The sequence below is a fragment of the Phyllostomus discolor genome, chromosome 5 (genome assembly GCF_004126475.2).
Source record: "Phyllostomus discolor isolate MPI-MPIP mPhyDis1 chromosome 5, mPhyDis1.pri.v3, whole genome shotgun sequence".
NCBI classification, from domain to species: domain Eukaryota; kingdom Metazoa; phylum Chordata; class Mammalia; order Chiroptera; family Phyllostomidae; genus Phyllostomus; species Phyllostomus discolor.
Genome location: NC_040907.2, coordinates 44,831,960 through 44,858,027, shown reverse-complemented (window position 1 = coordinate 44,858,027; position 26,068 = coordinate 44,831,960). Strand labels below are relative to the sequence as shown.

The window sequence follows — 26,068 nt, the reverse complement described above, 5'->3', positions numbered from 1 at the left end:
ATTCTTTGAAAATGCCTTACACTGGCCAATGTCATTTATAGAGGCAATGTGATACAAGAGGAGAAAGATTTCAGTTTAAAAAATAATAAAGATTGAAAGGGGATTATTTAAATTATATCTATTCAGCTAAGGGAATAAGAACAAGCTTTTGTCTTCTTTATAGAAACTTTAGCTCACAGCAAACCATTCAAATGAAAAATAAATTTACTAAATACCTTGGGTGCTTCAAGTATTAAAGATGAATTTATATCATGAATTGCTCCTGAAATTTCGGTCTCATCTTCAATAGTGTTTGAATGTAAAATATAATGACTTTCTTCTTCTTTACCATCTTCCTGAAAATAGAAACATTTTTGTCTTATTTTTCACTTTTTTCATAACTGAAGAAATATTTTTGTCAACTGTGAAGCTATTAATATACTGAGATACAACTGATACATAATGTTATATTAGTTTTAGGCATATAAATAATGTTTTTATATACATTATATATTTCATATGTATTTATTTGGTAATCATTTTGCTATAACAACTTTCATGTACACAGTGCAGTATTGTTGACTATGGTCTTCATACCTTGCATGACATCCTTAGGACTCATTTATCTTGTAACTGACAGTTTGCACCTTTGGTCACCTTCACTCATTTCCCCACCCCCTCCACTCTGGCAACCACAGAAACACTTAGAATCAAGAAAATACCTTAGTTTCAAACTCTCTTCAGATTAATTCTTATTTTTCCATTAAGTACAAATACATAATAAAATTTATGCACACTGCTTATTATTAGAACAAACTTTTCTTTAATAATTAAAAAGAAAGCTATACTCAGGTCAAAGCTTCTCACACTTTGTATTCCTTTTAAATGTTACTTAAAGAAAAAAATCTCCTCCCCAGGGTGATATTCAAAAAGCCGTGCTAGAGTGTAGTCACTCTCCGTCCGAAGATGCAGAAGCATCAGAACAGCATCAGAAGTCACTCTCCACCCTGGTGCTTATCAGCTCCCTATCAGTCCCAGGTAATAACATCGCCGCCATTTATCACGTCAGAGCTACATATGACAACCTATGCTAAATACTTTTGTATGATTCATCTCAGCATAATCTTTCCAACAGTTCTACAAGGTCAGAACTTTATGTTGTATATCTACCTAAAAATAACAGCAAACATGTATCTCACTGGTATAGGTTTAAGCACTTTAAATAATTCAATTCATTTAGTGTATATATACTCTAAAATTATGTGCTCTTATTAACCCCACTTTACAAATGAGTAAAAAAAAACACAGTAATTTGCTCTAAGTTTCATAACTAGTCAGTTAGACACCGAGCATATGAACCAGCTGTCTGGCTCTAGAACCTGTGAGCTCAACCACCATGCCAGGCAACCCCCATCTTGTACGGGAGAATGGGAGCTGGTGAGGTTAAATGAGTGGAGCAAAGACACATGGCCTTGCAGATCACAGCACTAAGCAAAGACCCGCGGTTGCCTGGCTCAAAACCCCACTGCCACCTCTATTCTGTTCTGAAGATACAGTGCAGTTTTTAAAGTCAGCTCATTCACTTTTTGGATGTGGTCCATCTGAGATGAGTTTGTAGAAAAGAGAAAGCAACTTACACTTGATGGATAATATGTGTCTATATATGACTATAATACATGATTATATAATATCTATAAATATGTAGATAAAACATATCTATATGATGCAAGACAACAAACAATCATTTTGTTCTTGCCAACCTGACCTTGGGACTTTTTATTCAGACTCCATCCCCACTTCTGCTGAGGAATGAGTAAGTGCTCAGCAAACATTCAGTGATTAGATAAGTGGCCACCACGTGAACCATGAGAGAAAGAGAGACCTGGGAGAAGATCCATGCATCACTATTTACAGCTCACAAGCAGAGAGTTTTGCTAAAAGAACCCAGATATTAAAAAAAAAAGAATTACTTACTGGTAATTCCACTAAGAATTTCTCTCATAGCTTTATTGGCCACCCACTCCCAAGTATCCTGACAGCCTTCTGGTCACTGAGGGAAGCCTGGGCAAAGGTCCACCTCACAATTATTATGCTCTAAAACCCTCTAATGGTGAGGCTCCAAGATCCTGAGGTTTCTGACAGAAACAGCACAGGAATCCACACCCCGTTGGTACTAAGCTCCATTTTTTTATACTGCCTGAAAGAAACACTTCCTTAAACTACTTGAAAGTAAAGTCATGCTGTTTAAGTCTTATGGGCCATAACTAGTTTGTGATTTCCTCTAGCAGGCCAAATAATCAGGCAAATAACCATCAGGGAAAATCTAGACAGAGTTCCTGCCACAATCCAAAATACCAAGAAGATGAGGCCCCCTTTTCTTACTCTGTCCAAAAATCAAACTGGGTATCTCATGGTATATATTAGCTATGGCAAGATTCACACACCAAATACACAAATGAAGTCAAGAACTTGACTTATCTATGTGCTATAACTCATTTTGAAACATTTAAAGTCTCTGATAGGTATAATATATAGACATCTTTACGTGTAATACATGAAGAATAAAAAAGTAATCCATGAAGGTCTTATTGAGGTTCCCCAGTACAAAAAAAATACGTAATGCACAAATCTATCTATGCTAAACATATACAGGAACATATCTATCTATATCTATATGAACCCTTGTAGTATGTTAATATTATTTCATAAAATAAAAATTTTAGAGTTAAGGAAGACCTTAGGAATTCTCTAGGCTTCTTTATTCAGTCTTTTCAGAAATAGAAAAATATGCAAAGAAAAGAAAAGCCGTGCACCTATGATCAAATAACAAGGACAGTGTTTCTCAAAGTACAAAATTCTGCATTAGAATTACATAGGTGACTCACTGAAGAGGCTGGTTCTTGAAGAGCAATCAGAATTCCTACATAAGAACCTCTGAGAGTAAAACCTGTAAAACTGCATTTTAACCATCTCCCAGATGATTCTTACGTATATCACATGTCTTTGAGTTTAAAGCCCCCTGGGCTAACTCATAGCAAAATTAGAAACACATTCTAGATTCCTTGATATACAGTCCAACACTCTATTATACTCATGCTATTTCAGACATATTGCATGCAAACTGTACTAGTGACAACAAATTAAAACAGGAATATATGGCATCATGGCTAAGAGCACAGGGTCTGAAGCCATCCTGCTGAGTTTATATTCCAACTCTGTCCCTTACTAGTTATATTACTTTGGATAAGTTACTCAACTCTCTGTGTCTCGATTGACTCATCTGAGATAAGGGTAATAGAACTACCACTTAAAGTACTGTGAGGATTAAATTAGTTAGTTCATATTAAGGGCTTAAAATACTGACTAACATATAGTGAGCACTTAATAATACTTCAATGATGGTTGAAAATTATCATCAAGTGGAACTTCCAGTCAAGACAGCAGTGTAGACAGACATGGCTCACACCTTCGCACAACCACATCAAAATTGTAACTGAAATTTAGAACAACCATCACTCAGAATCATCAGAAATCGAGTTGAATGGAAGTCGGACAACTTCGGAATTAAAGAAACCATATTTATCCAGACTGAACTGGAAAGCTGATACCATATCTGAGACTTCAACCTGGCTAACACTGCTGGATCTGCCTTGGAGATCCCCTGAGACTCCACCCTGCCTAAATTATGGACCCACCCAAGCTGCTTTTCCATAGGAATGGCTGGTCTTGGCTCATGCTGCACAACTTCCTAAATCCTCTCAGACAAGCAACAACCCACCTCAGTGAGCTCCAGACCCATACTAGCAGCAGCCAGCCTAGATTCAACCTGGCTAACACTATTTGCCCCACCCTGGAGATCCCCTGAAACTCTGCCCCAATCAACTTAGGCCCACTCAAGCTGTTAACAGTGACTTTTCCATACAAATGGCTGGCTTTTGCTCATGCCCCAACATCTTCCTAAATCCTATCAAACAAGCAACAGCCAGCCTCAGTGAGCCCCCAGTGCCCTTACCTATTGCTAAGGGGCTCCAGGCCTGGCACTAGCAGCAGCCACCTTAGATTCACAGCTTGGCTTCCCCTGGGAATCTCCAAGCCCAGCACAAGTAGCAGCCATCTCAGACTGCTCTATAGCTCATGCAGGGTGGCCCCAGGCAGAACACAGATAGGGTCTGATTTTGGCCAGCACCACCCAGGAAACCCTAGGGCCAGCACATCCAGTAGGCAGCTACAGATCATGTCAGAGTACCATCACCCTGCTCGTGCACAGCTGATTCTCCACAGAGGGCTGAGGTAGGTGATAAGTGGTTGCAGCCAGTCCTTGTAGCTGACTAGCCTGGATAAACCCCTCCCATTGATCTGCCAACAGCAACCAAGGCTCAACTACAAACAGAAGGTGTACTCACCCCACACAAAGGGCGCACCTCAAGTACCCAGTTTGGGTGATAGGGGAGGCTGTGCCAGTAGATGCTATAGGACACCTACCACATTAGGCCACACTACCAAGACAGGGAGTCAGAGCAGCTCTACCTAATACATAGAAACAAACACAAGGAGGTTGCCAAAACAAGAGGACAAAGAAGCATGGCCCAAATGAAAGAACACATCAAAACTCCAGAAAAGGAGCTAAGTGAAATGGAGATAAACAATCTATCAGATATAGAGTTCAAAACAATGGTTATAAAGAGGCTGAAGAAACTTAGTGAGGACCTCAGCAGTATAATAAAGATTCAGTAAGAAACACAGGATATAATACTTGAATTAAAGAACAATTTACAGGGAAACAGCAGGAGAGTGGATGAAGCTGAGAACTGAATCAATGATTTGGAACATAAGGAAGCCGAAAACAACCAATCAACAAGAAGAAGAAAAAACAATCCAAAAAAATGAGGAAAGTATAAGCAGCCTCTGGAACAACTTCAAGTATTCCAACATTTGCATCATAAAGGTGCCAGAAGGAGAAGAGTAAAGTAAGAAATTGGAAATCTATTTGAAAAAATAATAAAAGAAAACTTCCTTAATTTGGTAAAGGAGATAGACATGCAAGTTCAGGAAGCAGAGTCCCAAACAAGATGGATACAAAGAAGCCCACTCCAAGACTCATCATAATTAAAATGACAAAGGTTAAAGATAAATAGAGAATCTTAAAAGTTGCAAGAGATAACAAGTTAGTTACCTATAGGGGAGTTCCCATAAGACTGTCAGCTGATTTCTCAAAAGAAACTTTGCCAGCTAGAAGGGGTTGGCAAGAAATATTCAAATTCATGAAAAGCAGAGACCTACAGCCAAGATTATTCTACCCAGCATAGCTATCATTTAGAGTTGAAGAGCAGATAAAGAACTTCCCAGACAAGAAAAAACTAAAGGGGTTCACCATCAACAAACCATTATTATATGAAATGTTAAACAGACTTAGAGAAAGAAGAAGATCAAGACTATGAACAATAAAATGGCAATAAATACATATCTATCGACAATTGAATCTAAAAAACAAACTAAGCAAACAAGAACAGAATCATGGATATGGAGAGTGTTCAATGGTTGCCAGATGAGAGGGGTTGTAGGGGAATGGGTGAAGAGGTGAGAGGATTAGTAAGTACACATAGGTAGTTACAGAATAGCCATGGGGATGTAAAGTACAGTATAGGAAATGGAGTAGCCAAAGAACTTACATGCATGACCTGTGGACATGAACAGTGGTGTGGGGATTGCCTGAGGGATTGGTGGTGCGGGGTGGAGGGACATAAGGAGGGAGATTGGGACAACTACAATAGCATAATCAACTAAATATAATTTAAAAAAAGAAAATTATCATCAAATATTTTCTTTGCATTGGGGAATCTCAACAGCACCATAACTGTAAAGTAACCTTCAGTCATAAACAGTAATCTGACCTGATACATGAGATTAAGCAAAAAGACGACATTAAGATGGCCGGACCATATAAAAGTTTACATGGCAAGGTTACAAGGCACTTTGGTGGTCAGAAAGCATATTAAAATCTCACTGCTACATGGTTAAAGTGATATGGGTAACTGGATTCGACTTATCATGCCATCTCAGTATCATCCCCACATGAAAGTTAAAATGCATAAATAGGCTTATTTTAATTTACACCATAACTAATGTGACAAGGCCTTAAAACAGCAATTTTCAACCTTTTTCATCTCATGGCACACACAAACTAATCACTAAAATTCTGTAGCACACCAAAAAATATTTTTTTGTTGATCTGAAAAGTATAGTTTCAATTCATTCACACTGGACAGCTACTGTTGTATTGACTGTTGTCATTTTTTAATTTTACAATCTAAGGGAAATGTCAGGTATTGCATATTTAAATAGTCAGGTATTGCATGTTTTAAAAATTCTTGGGGCACACCAGTGTGCCACAGCACAGCGGTTGAAAACTGCTGCTTTAGAAGACTATGATAAAAGCATGAAGATAAAAATAGTAAATGTGGTATTTATAGGACTAGTAATGTTAGTAGCTAGCATTTATGTAATAATGTGCTAAGCATTTAGTGAATATCATCTTTAATTCCCAAAACTCTATGAGATAGACAGTATTTTTTCTGATTCTGCATAAGTCAGGGACAGGCGGATGAACATACAGTAAGCAGTAGATCAGGGATTTGAGGCCAGGTGTGTTTGTCTCTGAAATCCATATTCTCAACTATTACACTATTACCACTTCCTAGTAACAAAATTCAACACTTACCCCCAAAGGTTTGCAGATGCCAAGGCGCACAGTGCCCGGTGGCACAGCTTTCAACAGCTCCACAGCTTCAGCAAGTGAGGTGTTGTCCAAACAGTGCTGATTGACAGAGACCAGGCGGTCTCCAGGTAGCAGTTCTCCACTTCTCTCTGCAACACCCTCCGCCACCAGGGAACGAATCACAATCACTGACTTTGTGGAATCCAAGGGGTCCTAACGATCAAACAAACAAGAAAGATGAGTCAATTCCAAAAATAACTATATAGTCTTAAGACAATTTATGTTTACTCATAAATCTCATTTAAGTGTTTACTTCATGTGTCTGGCACTATGGTGATATTCTTTCAGAAAGGACGCAATCTATTGAACTATCACTACAAACACCCACAGATATCAGTTCATATCAAAGTGAAGACATAACCATAACAATTTCACAAACTGCAAGTCTGAGTACTCCATACACATAAATTTGTTTTTTAAACTTTTTGAGGACATATTTTGTTGAATAGCCAGAAGCCTAGGGACAACTGGGCAAGATTCTCTGACATCCTCAAGCACAGTCATACTATGAATCAAGACAAGCCCATCTATTACCGCTCTTGGGGGATAAGTAGGCTTCAGCAGAAGTGGGCTGTATGACACTCCATTCTTAGGCATTCCACCAGTATAGCATCCTCCTGCTAAATCACTTAAGTTCAAAAAAGACATGGAAACCATGGCATATTGCACTGCATTTAAAAAGCAGGTTTAAAAATAACATAACCTAAAATTATGAGATAGTACAGCTATTCATATGTAGATATACAGAGAAAATGAGTTTCAATTCATGAAAGAAACCCATGCACAAATCTCTCTCATCCATATTTCTTTTCCCTAAGCACTGAAGGTAATGTTGACATAAATACATTTGGTTAATAAAAATCAATTTATAACCTCACTATTACTTTGTATTTTATTCCACAAACACTGATATATAGCACTTACTATGTCAGACTCTGTTCTCAGTGCTTGACAATCATTATTTCAACAACAAACTTGAGGATGTGGGTAGATTTATTATCTGTATTTACGAGGAAACTGCAGGTCAGAAAGTTAAGGAAACTTGCCAAGATCTCTCAGCTGGCTCCTAAGGCCTCACTTTTGACCCCCATGCTCTGATACTTGCCCCACACCAGAGTAACAGAAGAAATTGGAAACAGAGTTGTGAAGGCAAAGACAAATTCACATGAAAATCTTCTAGTTTGGGAGAGAGGACAAATCTCTTAATTTGTCCTAATGGTGGAGGTTATGAGTCTATCACTAAACCTCGAACTTTGCAAGGGAGAGGGAAAGGAAATCCCAGTAACAGCAGCACTAGCTTGGGTTTGTCTATTTTGCTCCTATTGTGCTGTTATGCACAGACTGTTCCATTCAGCCAAGATGTAGCGACGTGATCTTCTACTGCTAGTTTCTATTAAACCCCTCCTCAGAAAGTAGAGAGAGACTGCCACATCTTGTGTTAGAATTATAACCCTTTGGAATCAACAAAGTGGGAATCTGCAGAGTCCTAGGCTATATCAGTTGGAAGTATCTGATGCTTCCTTGGAACTTTTCTGGTCCAGTTTCCTGTACTTGTGTGTTTCAGATATCAAGGTTCATTTTCAAGCACTACATAGAATTTTAAACAAATATGTCATATTTGAACCAACACAGGCTACACAGCTAATTCCTCGAAAAGTGCCTTCAAACAACTTATCTTACTTTCCTTAAGTAACCTTGCTTTTCCACTCCCAAGTCAAGGGATTCTTGGTAAATTTCTAACGAGCTCTGATCTATAGCCCAAGACATTTATGAAGAGGTTTAAAAGTACAAACTGTCATGGGAACACATTAATAAAGTACATAGTGTTAAACCATAATTACACCAATATTTTCAAGTAGAGGGAGCTATTGCATAGGAAGAGAATAGAAAAGAACCAAAAAAGAAAAAAAAAAAACAGTGGTGTATCAGCAGGCAATCAGTGCAGCAATATAAAAGAGCTGTCTATTTTGTCACTGGCAGCCATGAATCACAACACACTTTCCATTCTGAAATATGAAACCATTACATTTTAAGTTTGACACACTAATAAATAAGCTGTACAATTATGTCCTTCATTTAAGACGTCAGTTTTTGATGGAAGGCTTTTTTATTGGGGGGGAAGGGAAACTATGTAATAGCTTATCCCCCTCGTGAAATGCATAGAAAGCAGCTAGCATTAGTTCATATTAATAATTACTCAACTTTCTTAGAGAAAACTGCAATAGCAAAATATACCAAAAGCAAATAAATGATTTTGCTACATTGGTGTGAGTGATCTTAGTAGTTTCATGTAACACCAAATCAAAACCTAGTATTTTTAACCTAATAAATAGGTGAATTGGTTTTCCAAATGCAACCAGTTGAAAAGATGATCGGAAACAGTTCAAAGGAAGACGAGCCAGGAAATAACGGGAAAGTCATGGTGAGCACTTATTTACACACAGTCCAGTCTTCTTTAGGCCTCCAGCTAGTACCAGGTGGGCTTGCTTACTGAAATTTATTCGGGCTTTGTCCTCTAAAATGTAGTCCTGCCACCACTTTTCCTGGAGAAGAGAACCCAATGGCAGCTTCTCTGTCATTTAAAAAAAGAGAAACCATCCCCCTTTCTGAAGATGCCCCACTGTGTATAGTCACTGCTTCGTTTTCTGTGATGACTTTCTGACTGCATGATTTCCCACATAGCTGAGTGCAGTGGTTTTAATGAGTAACCGTCATTTCCTTTCACGGCCATCACATGAAGTAGCCACCCCATGTAAAAAAAAGCAGCTGCTACTTCCTCCTGGGGTGGCTACCACTCTTGAGGCTTTGCTGCATCAAAAAAAAAATGCTTTTTAAAAAGCTAGATTCAGGTTGCTTCTCACCAGAAAGGTCTATTTTCTGAAAATAGTCCATATATCATGCCTTTGTTATATCCAACAAAGTATTATAAAGATATTTCTCACAACCTCTACCCAACCCCTAGACCCTATGTAGATTTTTACATCCCCATCAGTTTTTATTGTTTTAGCATAATTTTAAATTCTCTAACTTTTCTTGTTTTGGTAAATAACACTGCAAGGAACACTGTATTAAAAAATCAAGCTGTTTTAGTCTAAACAGCCAACAGAGGGCACTAAAGATCAATCACAAAATACAAGAAATGTCTTTTACTATGTAAGCCATTCTCTTCCGAAGGGTATTTTCCCTCTCTTTATTCAAAAGCCTTCTGTCATTATACATGTTCTAATAGTATCCCATACGATTGCTTCAAATCAACCATTGATGAAAGTTGTTCCCTGAAACTCTTAAAAATATTATCAAACTGCTGCAATCAATTAAGAACAACCAACTTTCACCAGAATACTATGCAAGAAAATAGATCTCATCCGAGTCCTCTTCACTACCTGGCTGTAAATTCCTAAGAGAACCACCTAACTGCCATCTCACAGTGAGTAAAACATCACACCTGTCTGAAGAAAAATGGATGCAAAGATTCCTGAGGTCTCCCAAAGTGTTGCTAATGTTTGATATTCATTATAAATACAGGATGTGTCGATGTGGAGGGAATCCAGGTTGGCAAACAGACCCCTCTCTCCCCTCCTCCCTCGGTGGCATTACCATACACCCAAGCATTCCCCTCTCCCCCACATCCTTCCACTGAGTTGCTGACTGAGGCTTGTCAATTTGTTCTCTCTCTCCCATCCCATCCTCTCTCTCCACATCTCTGCCACTACCTGGATTCGGTTTCGTGTTATTTCTAGCCTGTTCAATCACTAGTCTCCCAATAGGTCTACCTGCCTCCAATCTTACTTCCATCAGTCTATTTCTACAGAGATTTTTTTTAAAAAGATCTTTCAAAATAAAAATGTAATCACAATTCCTCCTCTGACTGAAACACTTCAGTGACACAGCCTTCAGGATAAAGGTTCAACTTTTTGGCAGAGAAACGCCTTCAGATCTGCAGTTCAGTCTGGTCTCCTCTCGCTGTCCCCACATGTGCCAGTGCCCACTCCCCTCTGCCCCCACGCTGTCCCCACGGTACAGAACTACTAAAATCCAGAGACTGTGAAGTGCTTCGGCATGCTTCCTGACATCCTATCAACCATGACACCTGCCAGGCATGGCCTCCCTGCTCCATGGCCGCTCATCAATAAGTCTGCCACAGGGCCAGCTCCGGTGTTTCCTCCAATGAGAAGTTTTCCCTGGCTCCCCAAAGACTCAAGCTCTTCCTTACTGGGTGTGATCTCTAACTCTGAAACAGACCTTCCAGTACATTTGTCATAATATATTGTCCTTCCTGTCCCTGATCTCCTAGGGTAAGTTAGGTTGTCCTGCTAAATGCATTCACAGCGCATTGCAGTTACCTATTATAAAACTTTTGACAATTTACTGAAATTACTTTAACCATCTTCTCTACTAAAAATAAGCTTCATGAGACTAAGAATATATTTGCTTATTTGTTGCTTTACTTCCAGGGCCTACTATAAGTGCCTGCCACACAGAACGTACTGACCAGTTGAAATATCAAATGACAGTCTAGTTGGTTTCTCTATCCTCGGTGGACTATACACACACCAAAGGCATACCATCAAATGTGAGAAACAACGATAACATCGACATCAACTGGGAACACGTCCTGAGCTCTTGCCATGCCAGGCATATTCTAAGAATCTTACTTATTTGAATCTATTTAATCCTCAGACCTATACAAGATATGTACCATTATTATCCCTTCTCTCTAGATGAGAAAATTAAGGCAGAAGAAAATTAAATAACTTAACCGAAGTACACAGTTGATAAATGGCAGAACCAGAATTTAAACCAGTCAGTTAAATTTCAGAGCTTGTTCTCTTAGCCACTAAGAGATGTAGCTTCTCTGTCTTAAGGTAAGTATTTGCTAAATGAAGGAAAGATTGTTGAAAGAAGGCAAGCTGTTAGAAGACATACTTATATCTTGCCCAAGTGTATAAACCTAAGCCCCTTAAATATCACACTGGGCCACTAGCGGTTTCTATTTTAGTACCTGGCTGATGAAAACTTAGAGAGCCCAGCATGTGCAGCATGCCACATGTACAGGTAAAATACGCCTTTATTTGCTACATTTTCATTGACATTTACTTTCTAAAGAATCCATTCATTTGGTGAGCTAAGAACACCTTTACATAAACAGATACAAACATGTGACAACTATTATACTCAAATGGCTGGGATTCAAAGTGTCTGAAGGGTCTATAAAATGTATTATATAGATATTTGTGTACATTCCCACAGATCAAAGAGACCAGAGTCCACATAAACTCAAGCAGAGTGCAGGGGCATCACCTGGGGCGGGGTGGTGGCTCGGGTGAAATGTGAGCTCTGTCAGAGACAGAGCAACCAAGAGAAGTGGGAAGCTCTCACTATAAAGCCGCTCCCAATACTAAAACTACAAATGCAGACAAGTAAGTTTGGCAAGTTCAGAGCAAAGGCACAAAGCAGGGAATGTTACAGAAAGAGGACATGAGGAAAGGAACAAGAAGAAAAGTGGTCACATTTAAGAAGCTGGCCAATGCATTATAAGTCAGGCATGTTTGAAAATAAGAGGCACAGGAGACATACACCAGGGACTGTGCTGACATTCCACATGGACGAAAAACAAAAATCTCAGTGCAACAATGACAACTATGTGGGTTCAAAATAAAGACTAACTGTGAATTGTTCTTTTAAAATCTATTCTGTGTTCAACACCCAAACTTTTAAAAACATTAAGTAATGTAATTGGAATTTAAAGACAACAGCAGGAAGGTAAAGAGATAGCCATAGTTTATTTCAGGTAAAAATCTGTGTATAAGAAGCAAAATAGAGACAGACTCATAGACAGCAAGCAGGATGACAGCTATGGTGGCGGGTGAAGTTAGGGGTGGAGGGATTGAGCAAAAAGGAAAAAGGACTCATGGACATCGACAACAATGTGGGGACTGTAGGGGAAGAAGGGTTTAAGGGGGCTAAATGGTCATGGAAAACATACAACAAAATTTTTAAAAAATGTGTGTATAAACTACTTTGCCTTTGATAGTTTTGACACTTATTGTCAACTAGGTATATTCAAATATAATTCTATGTCTAATTAAAATTCTGTGCTGTCATATAGCTTACCACACCCAAAATACATGCTCTCCTGTATTCCAAGAGTCCGTCTCCAAAATGAAATGAGTCCAGGGAATAACTAGACAAACAGCTTGGAACAACGATGAAATACAAAGTGCTCTACACGTGAACACATCTCCTAACCAGTGAGTTCAATGCTGTGGTGTACGCTCTTATAGAATTGGGCTACTGAACTTCATTCCACGAATATTTATTCATATAAGCATGAGGAAGCATGTTTGAAAAATAATTTTATAGGGTCTATATACTCATATATTAATTTGTGAATAACATATGGTTGCTGGCTATGTAATCTTTGATGAGAATTGTCCAAACTCAATTGTTGTCAAATAAGAGAAAACTATGAAAGCACCAAATATTTGTTTCTTAAAAACTATAATACTCTTAAATGTGGCCATTATTATTTGAACTAAAAAGTTATCGAGTTAAAATCTAAATAAATTAACAGCAAAATAAATTTTCAAAATAAGATCTCAAGGAAGTTAGTAAAATGGAGAATGCAGAAAGAAACCACTGAGTTTAAAAGGGAGACAGCTAACTCTGTCATCCTGGAGGTGGGCATAGAAAGGAACAGGGTACAAAGAAAGGCAAAGGAAAAGTTTCTTTACACACACACACACAGAAATATATCTTAAGGGAAAAACAGCGATCTTCAGATGTTCTGCTGTATAGCAGGCATAAATTAAAATTCCCATTGTTAGCAATGTCAGTCACGAAATAAGAATCTAAATTTTTTTTAAGGACAAAATATACGTAGGACAGACAAGAGAACAGCCAGTCAATCCACCAGCAGTAGGATGGGTGGGGCACAGAAGTCATGGGACGAGTTCTGAGCCCCAGCCTGACGCCAGCCTGGCTGTGCAGTTTCACAGGTTCATTCTCTGAGTCAGTTTTCTCAATTGTAAAATGGACATATGACAGTTATAATTCATTCCACCCAACTCCAGAATCTTATAACTAAATTTGACAGAGTATCTTGAGTCAAATTTGTCATTAATTTCTATGAAAACACTCATAGAACCACGATAGAAAGTAGGGAATGATAGAAGTTAACTCAAAACACAGTATCGATAATGAAAAAGATACGGTTACAAATACTGATATGATTTTAGTGGTATCTTTTAAGAACTCCTAAAAAAGCCACTGACTACACAAAATCTAACTTCCTGAGTATTCTGCCACAAAAAAATACACAAAATATATATGACACATGGACTTTTAAAAATGAATCTTAAAACAACTTTCTTCTTCTTTTGCAATTTTTAGAGAGCAACAAAAGACATGTCAAAGACCATCAGTTGAATTAAAATCACTAGGATAGTTCTGGTTTAAGACAGTGGGATGTAAATAACTATACTGAAAGAGCTTCTGATTTGACCAACGAACTAAATATTTACTTCTAGGAAAAAGAAACAAATGTATTTATAGTGAATGCAAGGCAGTAAGTAGATGATTCTAATGAATAATGAGCAAGCTATCTTATCAGAATCTAACCCCATTTTAACTATTTTATAATATAGCCTAGTATTATACTAATCATACCAATAACTACAACATTATCATGTTCAAAGTAGCTACCCACAAAATACATTCAGTGCACTCATGATAGATTAAACTGATATGGTTCCTGGCTCCTTGTGTCTTATTACTTCCTAAATACTATTAGGCATTAAAAATAGATTTTTCCACTCATCACACATAGAACTAAATAGTCCCTGAGCAGCACAGTATGTAAGGCAATTAAAAGGGCATTGGAAGAGAAGTGGACGGAGAAGCTTGCTAAAAGATCAAAATATATTCTAAAGAGGAAAAAAAATAGAAGCCTGCAGATAATTTTATTCTGTATATCTTAGTACTTTAAAAAATCTATTTTAAGCAACAAAATAATCAAAATGGGTCAAGCAGGAGTCCCATGGAAATTGCTTCTTGAAGACTATTGCTTTCTCTTTTCCCTTCCTCGTCTCCTATTAGATATTTTTGTTGGATATTAAATATGTTCCTTGGGTATTTAATTTCTTGAAAAACTTATGTCATTCTGTAATTGTTTACATGTTTGCCATTCTCCCCTGGCCTAAGACTTTTGCTGGTTGTAAGAAAATAAAACAAACCACACAACTGTCCTTTATCCGAAAGTCCCATCATCTGGCTGAAATGGCTGGGGTTCCACCAGGCAGACAGCGGTTCTCAGGCACAGAGTCACACCCCCTACTAAAATCACATCAGTTGAAATTTGAATATGCTTAACACTATGGAACTATACACTTAAAAATGGTTAGGATGGTAAATTTTGTTACCTTTATTTTACCAAAAAATTTTAAAGTAGAAAATAAATTTATAAATAAGAAATATCCCAATATCTTCCAAAAAGAAAACCAAACTACATTAGTTGAAAGTTTTGATGATGTAGAGAAGTATAGGCACAAAACTTTTAAAAGCTTGTCTAATGTTAGTTTTGGTATTCATTTTAATATTGCAAACAAGTTACTCTCAAGTTAACCTAAATACTGGATGAAGGCTATTGTTCAAATTGTTTGATCTCTAGGACGTGGGGTTCTTCTTGGTCAGTGGAAATAATAACAGTACAGATTTTATAGAGCTACTAAAGCATTAAGTGAGATAAAGCATGTAAAGAGCTCACTAAGCTCATAGAAATCACTTCATAAATGCTGTTCCCATTATTATTATTACTAGGAAGATGATGATGAAACTAGTAGGATAAAAGGGTTTGAGGGGTTAACATTTACCATCTCACTGACTATCTTCTAAATTTAGTTGAGCGTGTGTGATATAGACCAGCAGTGCTATCAACTGCCACACAATTCATGACATTGCACGTTTAAGACATGGAAACAAACAGTTGACACTGTACTCCTGATACACAGACCCCTGCACCGGAAGAGGGCCTCATTCTCTTAAGGCAGATAATGAAAGACAGGGGCCACCTCTGATGTCCAGTGCCACAGTGAGGACACAGGATGCCCTTCATTCCTTAGAAAAGATTCTGCAATTTTTCCTTTCAATCCTTGAAAGGGCAACCCACTCTTGATATGTAGCACACAACATGTAGAATAAAACTTTCACAACTTCAAACTGCAGGAAAAAGGCCAAGGAGTCCTATTGTGAAGTCTAAGGTAGAACACAGTTTCTGCTCTCTAGCAGTGAAAAAGCCATCGGGTCTGTAAAGGGTTTTGTCCAGGGGACAGTAGTAAAGGCAAGCAACTGTAAGGATTCAGGAATACCCTGAAGTAAATCTTGTGGAATTGTAGCAAGTATGTCTCTCTGGAAAGACAACTGAACACTTGTATCGTCTTTCACTTGAGCCACAGTTATAAAGAATCAGTGTTGTTTCTGGTCTAAAGATATACTTTCATGCTACTTGACCACAGACTAAGGGGCCCAGCTCCACTTCTAATTGGGAGATCCTGAGCAAATTCTTGAACCCCTTGTCGTCAGCTTCCTTATCCACAAAATGACTATGATGGTTACAGTACCTACCTCATTGGGCTTGTAGAGATAATTAAATCATCCCCCCCACCTCCACACAGGCTTTCAACAATTCCTGACGGAATAGACAGAACATAGTACCTGGCTATTATTACCATGTGAAATGGTAGTCATGCTTTCCAAAGAAAATATTAGAATACAAAGTTTCTCAAAGGATTCTTCATCAGAGGGAATAAAATGTAAAAGTTCAGATAGATATTAAACAGTTCACAGGTACTAAAGAAAACGAAGATATGAAATCAGGACACATTATCAATACCAGGAACTGCCTGTCCACAAAGCGCGCCTCAGTTCCCAACCATCATCACAGGGTCTCTCAGTCTCACTCCCATCATCCCTCACACCATAGCATATTACGTAGAGTTGTTCCCAAGTATGCCCCCTTTATCCTATTTTAACTTTTATTTATCTGTATGCTATCTCTCTACGCCCAGTAAAATTTAAACTCCATGAGGACATGGAGTCTGTTGGTTCTTTTGTTCGCTGCTATATCCCCCATGTCTGGACCAGGGCCTGACACGGAATGTGCTCACTACACACCTATGTGATGAAGGGTCTCTAAAGGGGACATACCTTTTCAAAGGTTATATCCTTCATATTAGCTCATCTTATGCAAGCAATTTTTTCGAAGGAGAGAATGAATAACAGGTATAGCAAGTCTGTGCTCAGACTCTGTCTTTAAAAATCGTTATCATCATTTTTCAGTAAATAGTAACATGTTATTTTATGCCTGCAAAAGTATGGGCATTTACGTATATCTTTTACTTAGTCTTCACAACTTTATAAGCAAATGTTATTTCTATTTTAGAGCTTATTATTTTAGTAAACGGAGAATAAGAAAGACTGACAAGCTTGTTCAAAGTCCTAGCAGGGTGCCGGAGCCAGAATGCAAATCCTAGTCCTTTCTGACAAAGGCTGGTGCCCTTGACTGTACTGTATGTTCACAGTGGTGTACTGGTGAATGCAGTATCAGATTCAGGTCAAATACAGAGGGGACAGCTGAGAGGGGAGCTTGAGCCCTAGAAGGTGGTGAGTAAGGATCAGGCAGCCAACCCCCTTCAGGAATCATCACGAATTCAGGCCTGCGGTACCAGAAGGAGGCACCCCACTTCCTGGCCCTCACTGGGAGAGAGTGGCTTCCCTGAATCACTGCCTGGCTCCCACGTGGGTGTCCAGGGACACCCACAAACAGGGCAGAGCAATACAAATCACTAAGCCCAGAGAAACAGACCCTCAATACCTGTTTATGGGTTTGATGCAATCTTTCTGCTTTACTCCAGGAAGGGCTATGATTTTCACCTACTAGCATGGTTTTCGATACTGACATCTGATTCAAGTGGGAATTTCCAAAGCACACTCACCCCTCGAGGTAGGGGAAGACTGGGAATGAAATACCTCTGGAGACCGACTTTCTTCTTTAGACCAATTATTTAAAAAATACAGTTCTATTGTTCTACCTCTACATTTTAGCTCTCTGTGGTTGTTTTATAAACATTAATATGCACCATTTGGCCATTTCTGAAATACTCACTAAAGGGAACACAACAGATACATCATTTTCACTATCTCCTCCTCCTCAGCAATGCCTTCTGGTGTGAAGCAGAAACAGTCCTGAAGAAACATTGTTAAAGGGAGAGTGGCCCTATGAGAAAGCACCATCCAGCTGACAAGAATTTGCTGCCTGCCCTCTATTTTCTCTCTCCCCCATTAGACACAATGGGATTTTTTGCCAAATTCATATTCCAGAGGAGCCATGAAATTCCCGCAAAGTTCAACATCAGGCCTGACTTAAGTATCTTTGAGGCCTCCTGCTAACTTCATCCCCCTGCAGCTGCCTCGCTCAGGCAAGCTTTTGATCTGTGAGATCTGGATTTCAAGCTGATACACACAGAGCCTCTTTGATCTCTTATTAAGTGGCTTCTGGTCTCCTGATGCCTTTAGTCTTGCTGCAGTGAAGTTTTTGGAAGTCAGTCGTCATCCTGAGCACACTACAAACTCCACACACCAGGAGTGGGCTCCCTTCATTTACCCACTTCGCAGGCTTGAAAAGCAATCTTTAAGGCATGAGAGAACTCCCCCAGTAGCCATAATCAATCCACTCCATGAACACATTACTAAGAATTATTTTTCAAATGAAGCAGCTTAAAATGATTTAGAGGATACAGAACTTTCCCATAAAGGGAAAGGAAGCAAATCCTCTGTGAAAAGATATCTTCAGCCCAGTTGGCACTGGGGCTTACAGTACTTTGATGTTAATAAAAATAAATGTGGATAGGAATCAGGGATGGGCAAAGAGTAGCCTTTATCAGTTCCCCTAAGTTCCGTTAAGCAAAAGTGACCTTTAAATGCAGCTGTGTGATTTGTTCAACAGTAAGCTATATATTTGCAAGAACATGGACACTACCATTAGTAACTGACTACATTTTGCTTACATTTTCAAAAGATTTTGTTCATTTATTCTTAGAGAGAGGGAACGGGAGGGAGAAAAGAGGGAGAAAACATCCATGTGCGAGAGAAACAGCTTGGTTGCCTCTTCTAAGACCCCAAATGGGGACCTGGCAAGTTCCCTGACTGGGAATTGAACCAGCAATCCTTCTTTTCACAGGCCGGCACTCAAAGCACTGAACAACAGCAGCCAGGGCATGCTTAGTACCAATATCTTATGCTACATGGGTGAACTGGATTCAAAGAGCTCCATAAAAATATTAAAAAACACATAAACAACAACAAAAGGGGGAAAAAAGATACTGGTGGCCATGTTATGAGATCCTCTGAGTATTAAAATGGAACTTGCAATTCATTCCTGTCTTCTATATGTTAGATTCTGGACATAGTATAGGTTTGTACCTGACTTTTTAATAATACTAACATATGTACAATTTACCCTTAAATAACAGGGTTTGAACTGTGTGGGTCCACTTACACATGGATTTTTTTCAATAAATATCATAAATGTATATATACTTCTTCATCGTTTTCTTAGTAAAATTTTCTTTTCTCTAGCTTCCTTTATTTTAAGAATACAGTATATAATACATTAATATACAAAATATATATTATCTATTTATGTAAACTCTTCCAGTCAATAGTAGGCTATTAGTAGTTAAGTTTTGGGGGAGGAAAAAGTTATATATGTTATTTTAACTGTGGAGGATCAATGTACCTAACCCCCACATTATTTAAGGATCAGCGGTATTATACTATATGTTAAAATTATATTAATACCTATCAAATTCTATATCTTGGATTCTATAAACTAACCATCTAATATGAATGTAAAGATTGGGATTCTGCAAGTTACTGAATATAATGTACTACGGTAGCATTTATGCAGATTCATCCTGTGTTCAACTCTGAAGGCAAAAATTAAAACTTCCACTTTAATTTTTTAATCCTGTTTTCTTAAATTGATTTTGGAGAGAGAGGAAAGGAGAGAGAGAGAGAGAGAAGAGAAAACCATCAATCAGCTGCCTCTGTACATGCCCAACCAGGGATTGAACCTGCAACCTCAGTATGTGCCGTGACAGGGCATCAAACCTGTAACCGTTTGGTGCACATGGCAATGTGCCAATCAACTGAGTCATACAACCAGGGCTCTTCCACTATTAAACTCAATTTTCTGATAAACACAATTAAAACTGATGGAAGAAATATGATTAGACCTCTGGGCACTAATATCAAAGTCTGAATATAAATAGTTTATGCCCTCTTAGCTATAAAGGTGAATAAATTAATTACTGCCAATATAAAGTTGAAACAAAATTGATAGTTATAAATTGCTCTCTCTTAATCTATCCGTATCATGGAAAACAATTAGCAAAATACATGTGAGTCTCACAAAGAGTTATGTTCAAGCAATTTGGTAAAAATATATCCAAATTTAAAAGATATATGCTTTTCTTGATGAGTAATTCCACTTCCAGGAATTTATTACAAGATTTATCCCCACCTTTTTACAAAAGAGAATGACAAGGGTACCCACTAGAGCCTCATTTAAAATACCCACTAACTGAATACAGGAAACTGGCTAAATAAATTACTGAACGTAGATAATGATAAACTATGCAGTCATTAAAAAGAACTAGGCAGCTCTATAAATATAAAAATGAAAGAACATATAATTGATGAAAAAAACAATGTGCTTAAAATGCTTGTGACATAGTCCATTTATACGCAAAAAAAAAAAAAAAAAGCAACCAAAAAAACTATTCCTTATCCAACCATGTATGTATAAAATATCCTGGGAAGATAGAGAAGAAAATCGGGAGTATTATCTGGGAAAAGTGAGGGATTGTGTGCAGAGACAGATCATGGCATACATTTATGTACCTTAAATTTTTATGCCATATGTATGTATTACTTATTTTTAAAACATTCTAATGTGTTCAGAAAGTCATTCTGTTGAGCATATAAGAAAAATATCAATTTAAAGCTACATACATGAAATTTGTACAATCCCTTCCTACAACTTTTAAAAGTCTTTTTTTTTTTTCAATCCTCACCCAAGGATATGTTTATTGGTTTGGGGTGTGGGGTGTGGAGAAATATCAATGTAAGGGAGAAATACTGATTGGTTCCCGTACAGGCCTGACCAGAAATCAAACCCACAACCTAGGTATGTGCTCTGCCCTGGAATCAATCCCTCAATCTTTTGGTTTATAGAATGATGGCCCAACCAACTGAGCCACCTCGCCAGGGCCTAAAAGTCTTTTTTTAAAGAGAATTCCATCTAATAGAATTAGTAGTCAGGCAAAAACTGCACACTAAGTTTTTCTTGTCAATACTAAGGCATACCATATCCAAAACAAATAGTCCTGCAGTTCAGTAACCCATTTCTTCTATTAAGAAAAACTAATCACTGTTAATTTCTATTGGGAGGAATACTTTCACTATTCTTTTTGATCAATCATTATTTGCCTGTGGTCTTTCAAGCAACTTTTTAAAGCATCATTAACAGTATTTACATATGAAGTCTCTCCAAAGGCTGTTGCTATTACACTTTCTATTTTTATCTCTCCCAGTATCTGAGGTAAACCCAAAGTCTTTCAAAAATATCTACTTTGACAAAAATTGAGTCTGTCCATACCAAAAGGGAAGAAAAATGAGGCATGGGACGTGGGAGGAAGAACTGTTGGCTAATAAATTTTACCTTCTAAGTCATTAAAATTCAAAAGTATCAAGAATGGCAATATCATGGCTAATGTTCAAAAATTGGCTAATGTCAAACATGCCTAGTGATTTATAATTATGAGGGGTTATTCAAAGTTCAACATAAATCAAAACACCAGAAAATATCCACTTGCCATGTTTAATTTATAAGGTCAACTGAAGGTAAAATCCACACAGTTCTAAATTAATTTCAAGGTTTTTGGTAGATTTAAAAAATCACAGATTCTCAGACTACCTAATAATTGCTCCATTACTGAACATTAACTCACAACAAAATACTTGCACTAACTTAAGCTTCTAAAATTTGCAATTATTTTTGTTTGAAGCAATAATCACTAGTTGTTACACAATAAATATGAACATGCTATATTAATTTCAACTTACTGAACTTTCATATAAGTATTAAAAATGAGAATACTATCTAGCAGCTTGTCTTTAAGGCATGAAAATTTTTTGCAGGCTGAAAAAACAGAAAGATCTGCTGTGAAAATTTATCACAGGGATCCCCAGTAATAAAATGCACGTGGAAGCAATTCTCATAAGAAATGGAGCAGTAGAGTACGGTGGTTAAAAGCACAGACTTCGGGAGCCAACTATTTGAGTTAAATTCTAGTCCTGCCACATAGTAGCAGTGTGAACTTGGATGAGTTACTTAACCTCTTTGTGCTTCAGGCTCCTCAATTCTAAAATGGGGATAATAGCCCTGATCAGTGAGGCTCAGTTGGTTGGATATGGTCCCACAATGTAGAAGGTCACCGGTTCGATTTCCAGTCAGAGCACATGCCTGGGTTGACAGGTTGGTCCCTCACTGGGGTGTGTGTGAGAGGCAGCAGATAAATGTTTCTCTGTCACATCTTTGTTTCTCACCCTCTCTTTCTCTCTCCCTTCCCCTCTTTCTAAAAGTAAATAAAATCTTTTAAAAAGAGCACCAACTTACACCATACACAAAAATAGATTCAAGGTGGATAAAAGATTTAAATATAAGCTATGACACCATTAAAGTCCTAGAGGAGAACATAGGCAGGAAAATCAAAGATATTTCATGCAGCAATAATTTTACTGATATATCCCCTAGAGCAAGGGACATAAAGGAAAGCACAAACAAATGGGATCTCATCAAAATAAAAAGCTTCTGCACAGCTAAAGAAAACAGTATTAAAAAGAGAACCAACCATATGGGAAAACATATTTGCCAATGATACCTCAGACAAGGGTTTAACCTCCAAAATATATAAAGAACTTACATGACTCCACTCTAAGACAAGCAACCCAATTAAAAAATGGGCAAAGGACTTGAACAGACACTTCTCCAAGGAGGACACACAGGATCCAGAGACACATGAAAAGATGCTCAGTATTGCTAGCTATCAGAGAGAGATGCAAATTAAAACCACAATGAGATACCACTTCACACCAGTCAGAATGGCCATCATAAACAAAGTAACAAATAACAAGTGTTGGAGAGGTTGTGGAGAAAAGAGGACCCTAGTGCACTATTGGTGGGATTGCAGACTAGTACAACCACTATGGAAAACGGTATGGAATTTTCTCAGAAAACTACAAATAGATCTGCCTTTTGACCCAGCAATTCCACTGCTGGGACTATATCCTAAGAAACCTGAAACACCAATCCAAAAGAACCTATGCACCCCAGTGTTCATAGCAGCACAATTTACAATAGCCAAGTGTTAGAAACAACCTAGGTGCCCATCAGTAAATGAATGGATCAAAACCTATGGTACATTTACACAATGGAATTCTATGCAGCAGAAAGAAAGAAGGAGCTCCTACCCTTTGCAACAACATGGATGGAACTGGAAAGCATTATGCTAAGCGAAATAAGCCAGGTGGTGAAAGCCAAATACCATGTGATCTAACCTTTAACAGGAACCTAAACAACAAAACAAACAAACAAGCGAAATATAATAAAGACACTGAAATAGAGAACAGGCTGACAATGACTAGAGTGGAGAGGGGAGGGAATTTCAGGGGAAAAGGGGAAGGGTTTACAGGAACAAATATAAAGGACACATGCACAAAAACTAAGAAGGGGTGGAAATCGGAGAGAGGTGGGGAGGGCTGAGGGGGTGGGCCAGGATAGGAGTAAAAGACAGAAAACTCTACTTGAACAACAATTAAAATAAAAAAAATATTTAAAAAGATTGTAAAGCTAACAATTCTTTATGAGCATGGTGTGTGAAAAAAACTTAAATAATAAATAAAATAAAATGAGGATAATAATAGTATCTACTTCATATGGTTCTTGTGGGGAGTACATAAAGCAATTAGAACAATGCCTGGGTAAATAGTAAACACTCAACAAATGCCAGCTCTTACTATTGAATATGTATTAATTTTATTTGTATAAACATTAGAATTGATAATAGTCTGAATATTAGTAATATTCCAAGGAATAAAACCATTTAATGTAAATCAGGGAATCAAGACAAAGATAACTAGAGCACAATATGTAAACCACACTTAGAAACCACACAAGAAACTATACTACAAAATCTTATAACCAAAGTTCTGAAGGATTTTATGTTGCTTAGAGTACATAGTTAGCCACAACATTATTGCTCTTGACAAATTCAGCACATTGTGTTTTCCATGACACAACCCTGTAAGGCATGACGTTACAGTGAGCAATCAATGACTCTTCTAATATGGTACATACACAGGGCAGGATTTTAACTAGCCACCACATGGAGGAGTACCTAGGAATATTTGAGATAAACAAATATTCTACCTTTTTTCAAGTCAAAGTCAATAAAGTTACTATCACTTTACCCAAAAATCTAATAAGACTTACAACCTGAACCATATACACTATGTCTTCCCTGTTGCTTTCTCCTTTTCCTTTGCTTCAATCTATTTTAAATGGCTTTCAAGAAAATTAATTTCTCCACTTTGTTCTTTGACTGAGCTATAGAACTGCTTAGTGGATTGAACTCCTTTGTTTCAGGTATAAAAATATACTTCTTTTCTCTGCTTAGCTACACAACTTCCATCAATAGTTAATCACTGAATCACCTGTCCAGACAGCCACCCCATATTTCCACGGTCAACTCAAAATCCTTTATCAGCTCATTCATTTTTTCCTAAGATTTGGCTCAATTTATGTAAAAAGTAAATTTCTGACAAATAATCCACAATTAGATAGTTAAATATGGCTCATCAAGAGTTGGCAGCTTTTAGCCCTGGCTGGTGTGGCTCAGTGGATTGAGCTCCAGCCTGTGAACCAAAGAGTCACTGGTTGGATTCCCAGTCAGGGCACATGCCTGGGTTGTAAGCCAGGTCCCCAGTGCGGGGTGCGCAAGAGGCAACCACACTTTGAAGTTCCTTTCCTTCTCTTTCTCCCTCCCTTCTCCTCTCCCCCAAAAAATAAAACCTTAAAAAAAAGAAAAAAGAGTTGGCGGCTTTTAGCTCTGACTGCTGTGGCTCAGTGTGTTGGGTCATCCTGTAAACTGAAGGGTCCTTGGTTTAATTCCTAGGTATGGTTTGCAGGCCAGGTCCACAGTTGACATGTGGGTATATGGGATACGACTGATTGATGTTTCTCTCCCTCTCCTTCTCCCCCTAGCCCCCCAAAATAGTAAATAAAATATTTTTAAAAAGAGTTGGCTGCTTTTCAAATGCAATTTTACAATTAAATTTAGACTTCTGTACACAAAGACACCTAACATTAATTTTCTTAATTTCACTAAATAGTTGAAAATTGATACAGTATATACATATTGTAGTATGGCTCCGTCTTTGAGGAAAATATAAAACCTTTTCGACTTTATTTTTTAAGTTGGATCCCTATTAATAATATTCACATTTGCATAATGTAACATTTCCACCTCTTTACACATTAATTTACCTGACCCACAACAATCCTTTGAGCTAGACTTTATCATCCCCATTTTATAAATGAAGAAATTGCATAAGCGTCTATGAATAGGCATCAAATATAATTTTGTCAGGCTCTTGAGGAATTTCTTATTTTTCTAGAGAATAACCCATTAGTGAGAAAGTGGTTAACTGAAATTAACATTCCAAAGTAAATTTTCAATCTCGATGCTGCTAATGCAGGTCCTTTACAATGAGGAAGCTCTCCCACTCTAGTAACAAGTTCGCCAACAGCTAAGGTGGCATACATGTTTCCACCATACTTCTTATTCTACACATGCTAGGCCTGGGGGTGGGGGTGGGGACCTGCACTCGTACTGTTCAGCTACCCAATAAATTCATACAGGATGCATCAAATACAATAATAACCAGGAACACGGCCTTTAATAGCTTTTGTTAAACTGTTCCCTAGTCTTGCAAAAAATATTTGTAAACTTTAAAATTTATTACCTAAGTACAACAAAGAATGGTATAACCAATTAATTTAACTTGGCCAAAACCAAATTTAAACTGTGTTTACATGTCATTTAAATGTCATGGTAGAAGGACATAGGCAGACATAGCTTACCTCTTCACACAACCACATCAAAATCACAACTAAAATATAGAACAACCATTACT

At 37.8% G+C, this 26,068-nt stretch overlaps 1 protein-coding gene across 6 annotated transcripts in view; it reads right to left on the bottom strand.

The window, feature by feature from the left end:
- The window catches only part of PATJ (PATJ crumbs cell polarity complex component), a 331,922-nt gene that overhangs the window by 223,237 nt on the left and 82,617 nt on the right, over positions 1–26,068 (bottom strand). For all 6 annotated transcript variants that reach the window (XM_036026193.1, XM_036026198.1, XM_036026197.1 and 3 more), the window contains 2 exons: positions 6,698–6,907; positions 216–335 (listed from right to left, as the gene is read on the bottom strand). In XM_036026193.1, coding sequence (XP_035882086.1) covers positions 216–335; positions 6,698–6,907 — 330 coding nt within the window. The remainder of the gene's footprint in view (positions 1–215; positions 336–6,697; positions 6,908–26,068) is intronic.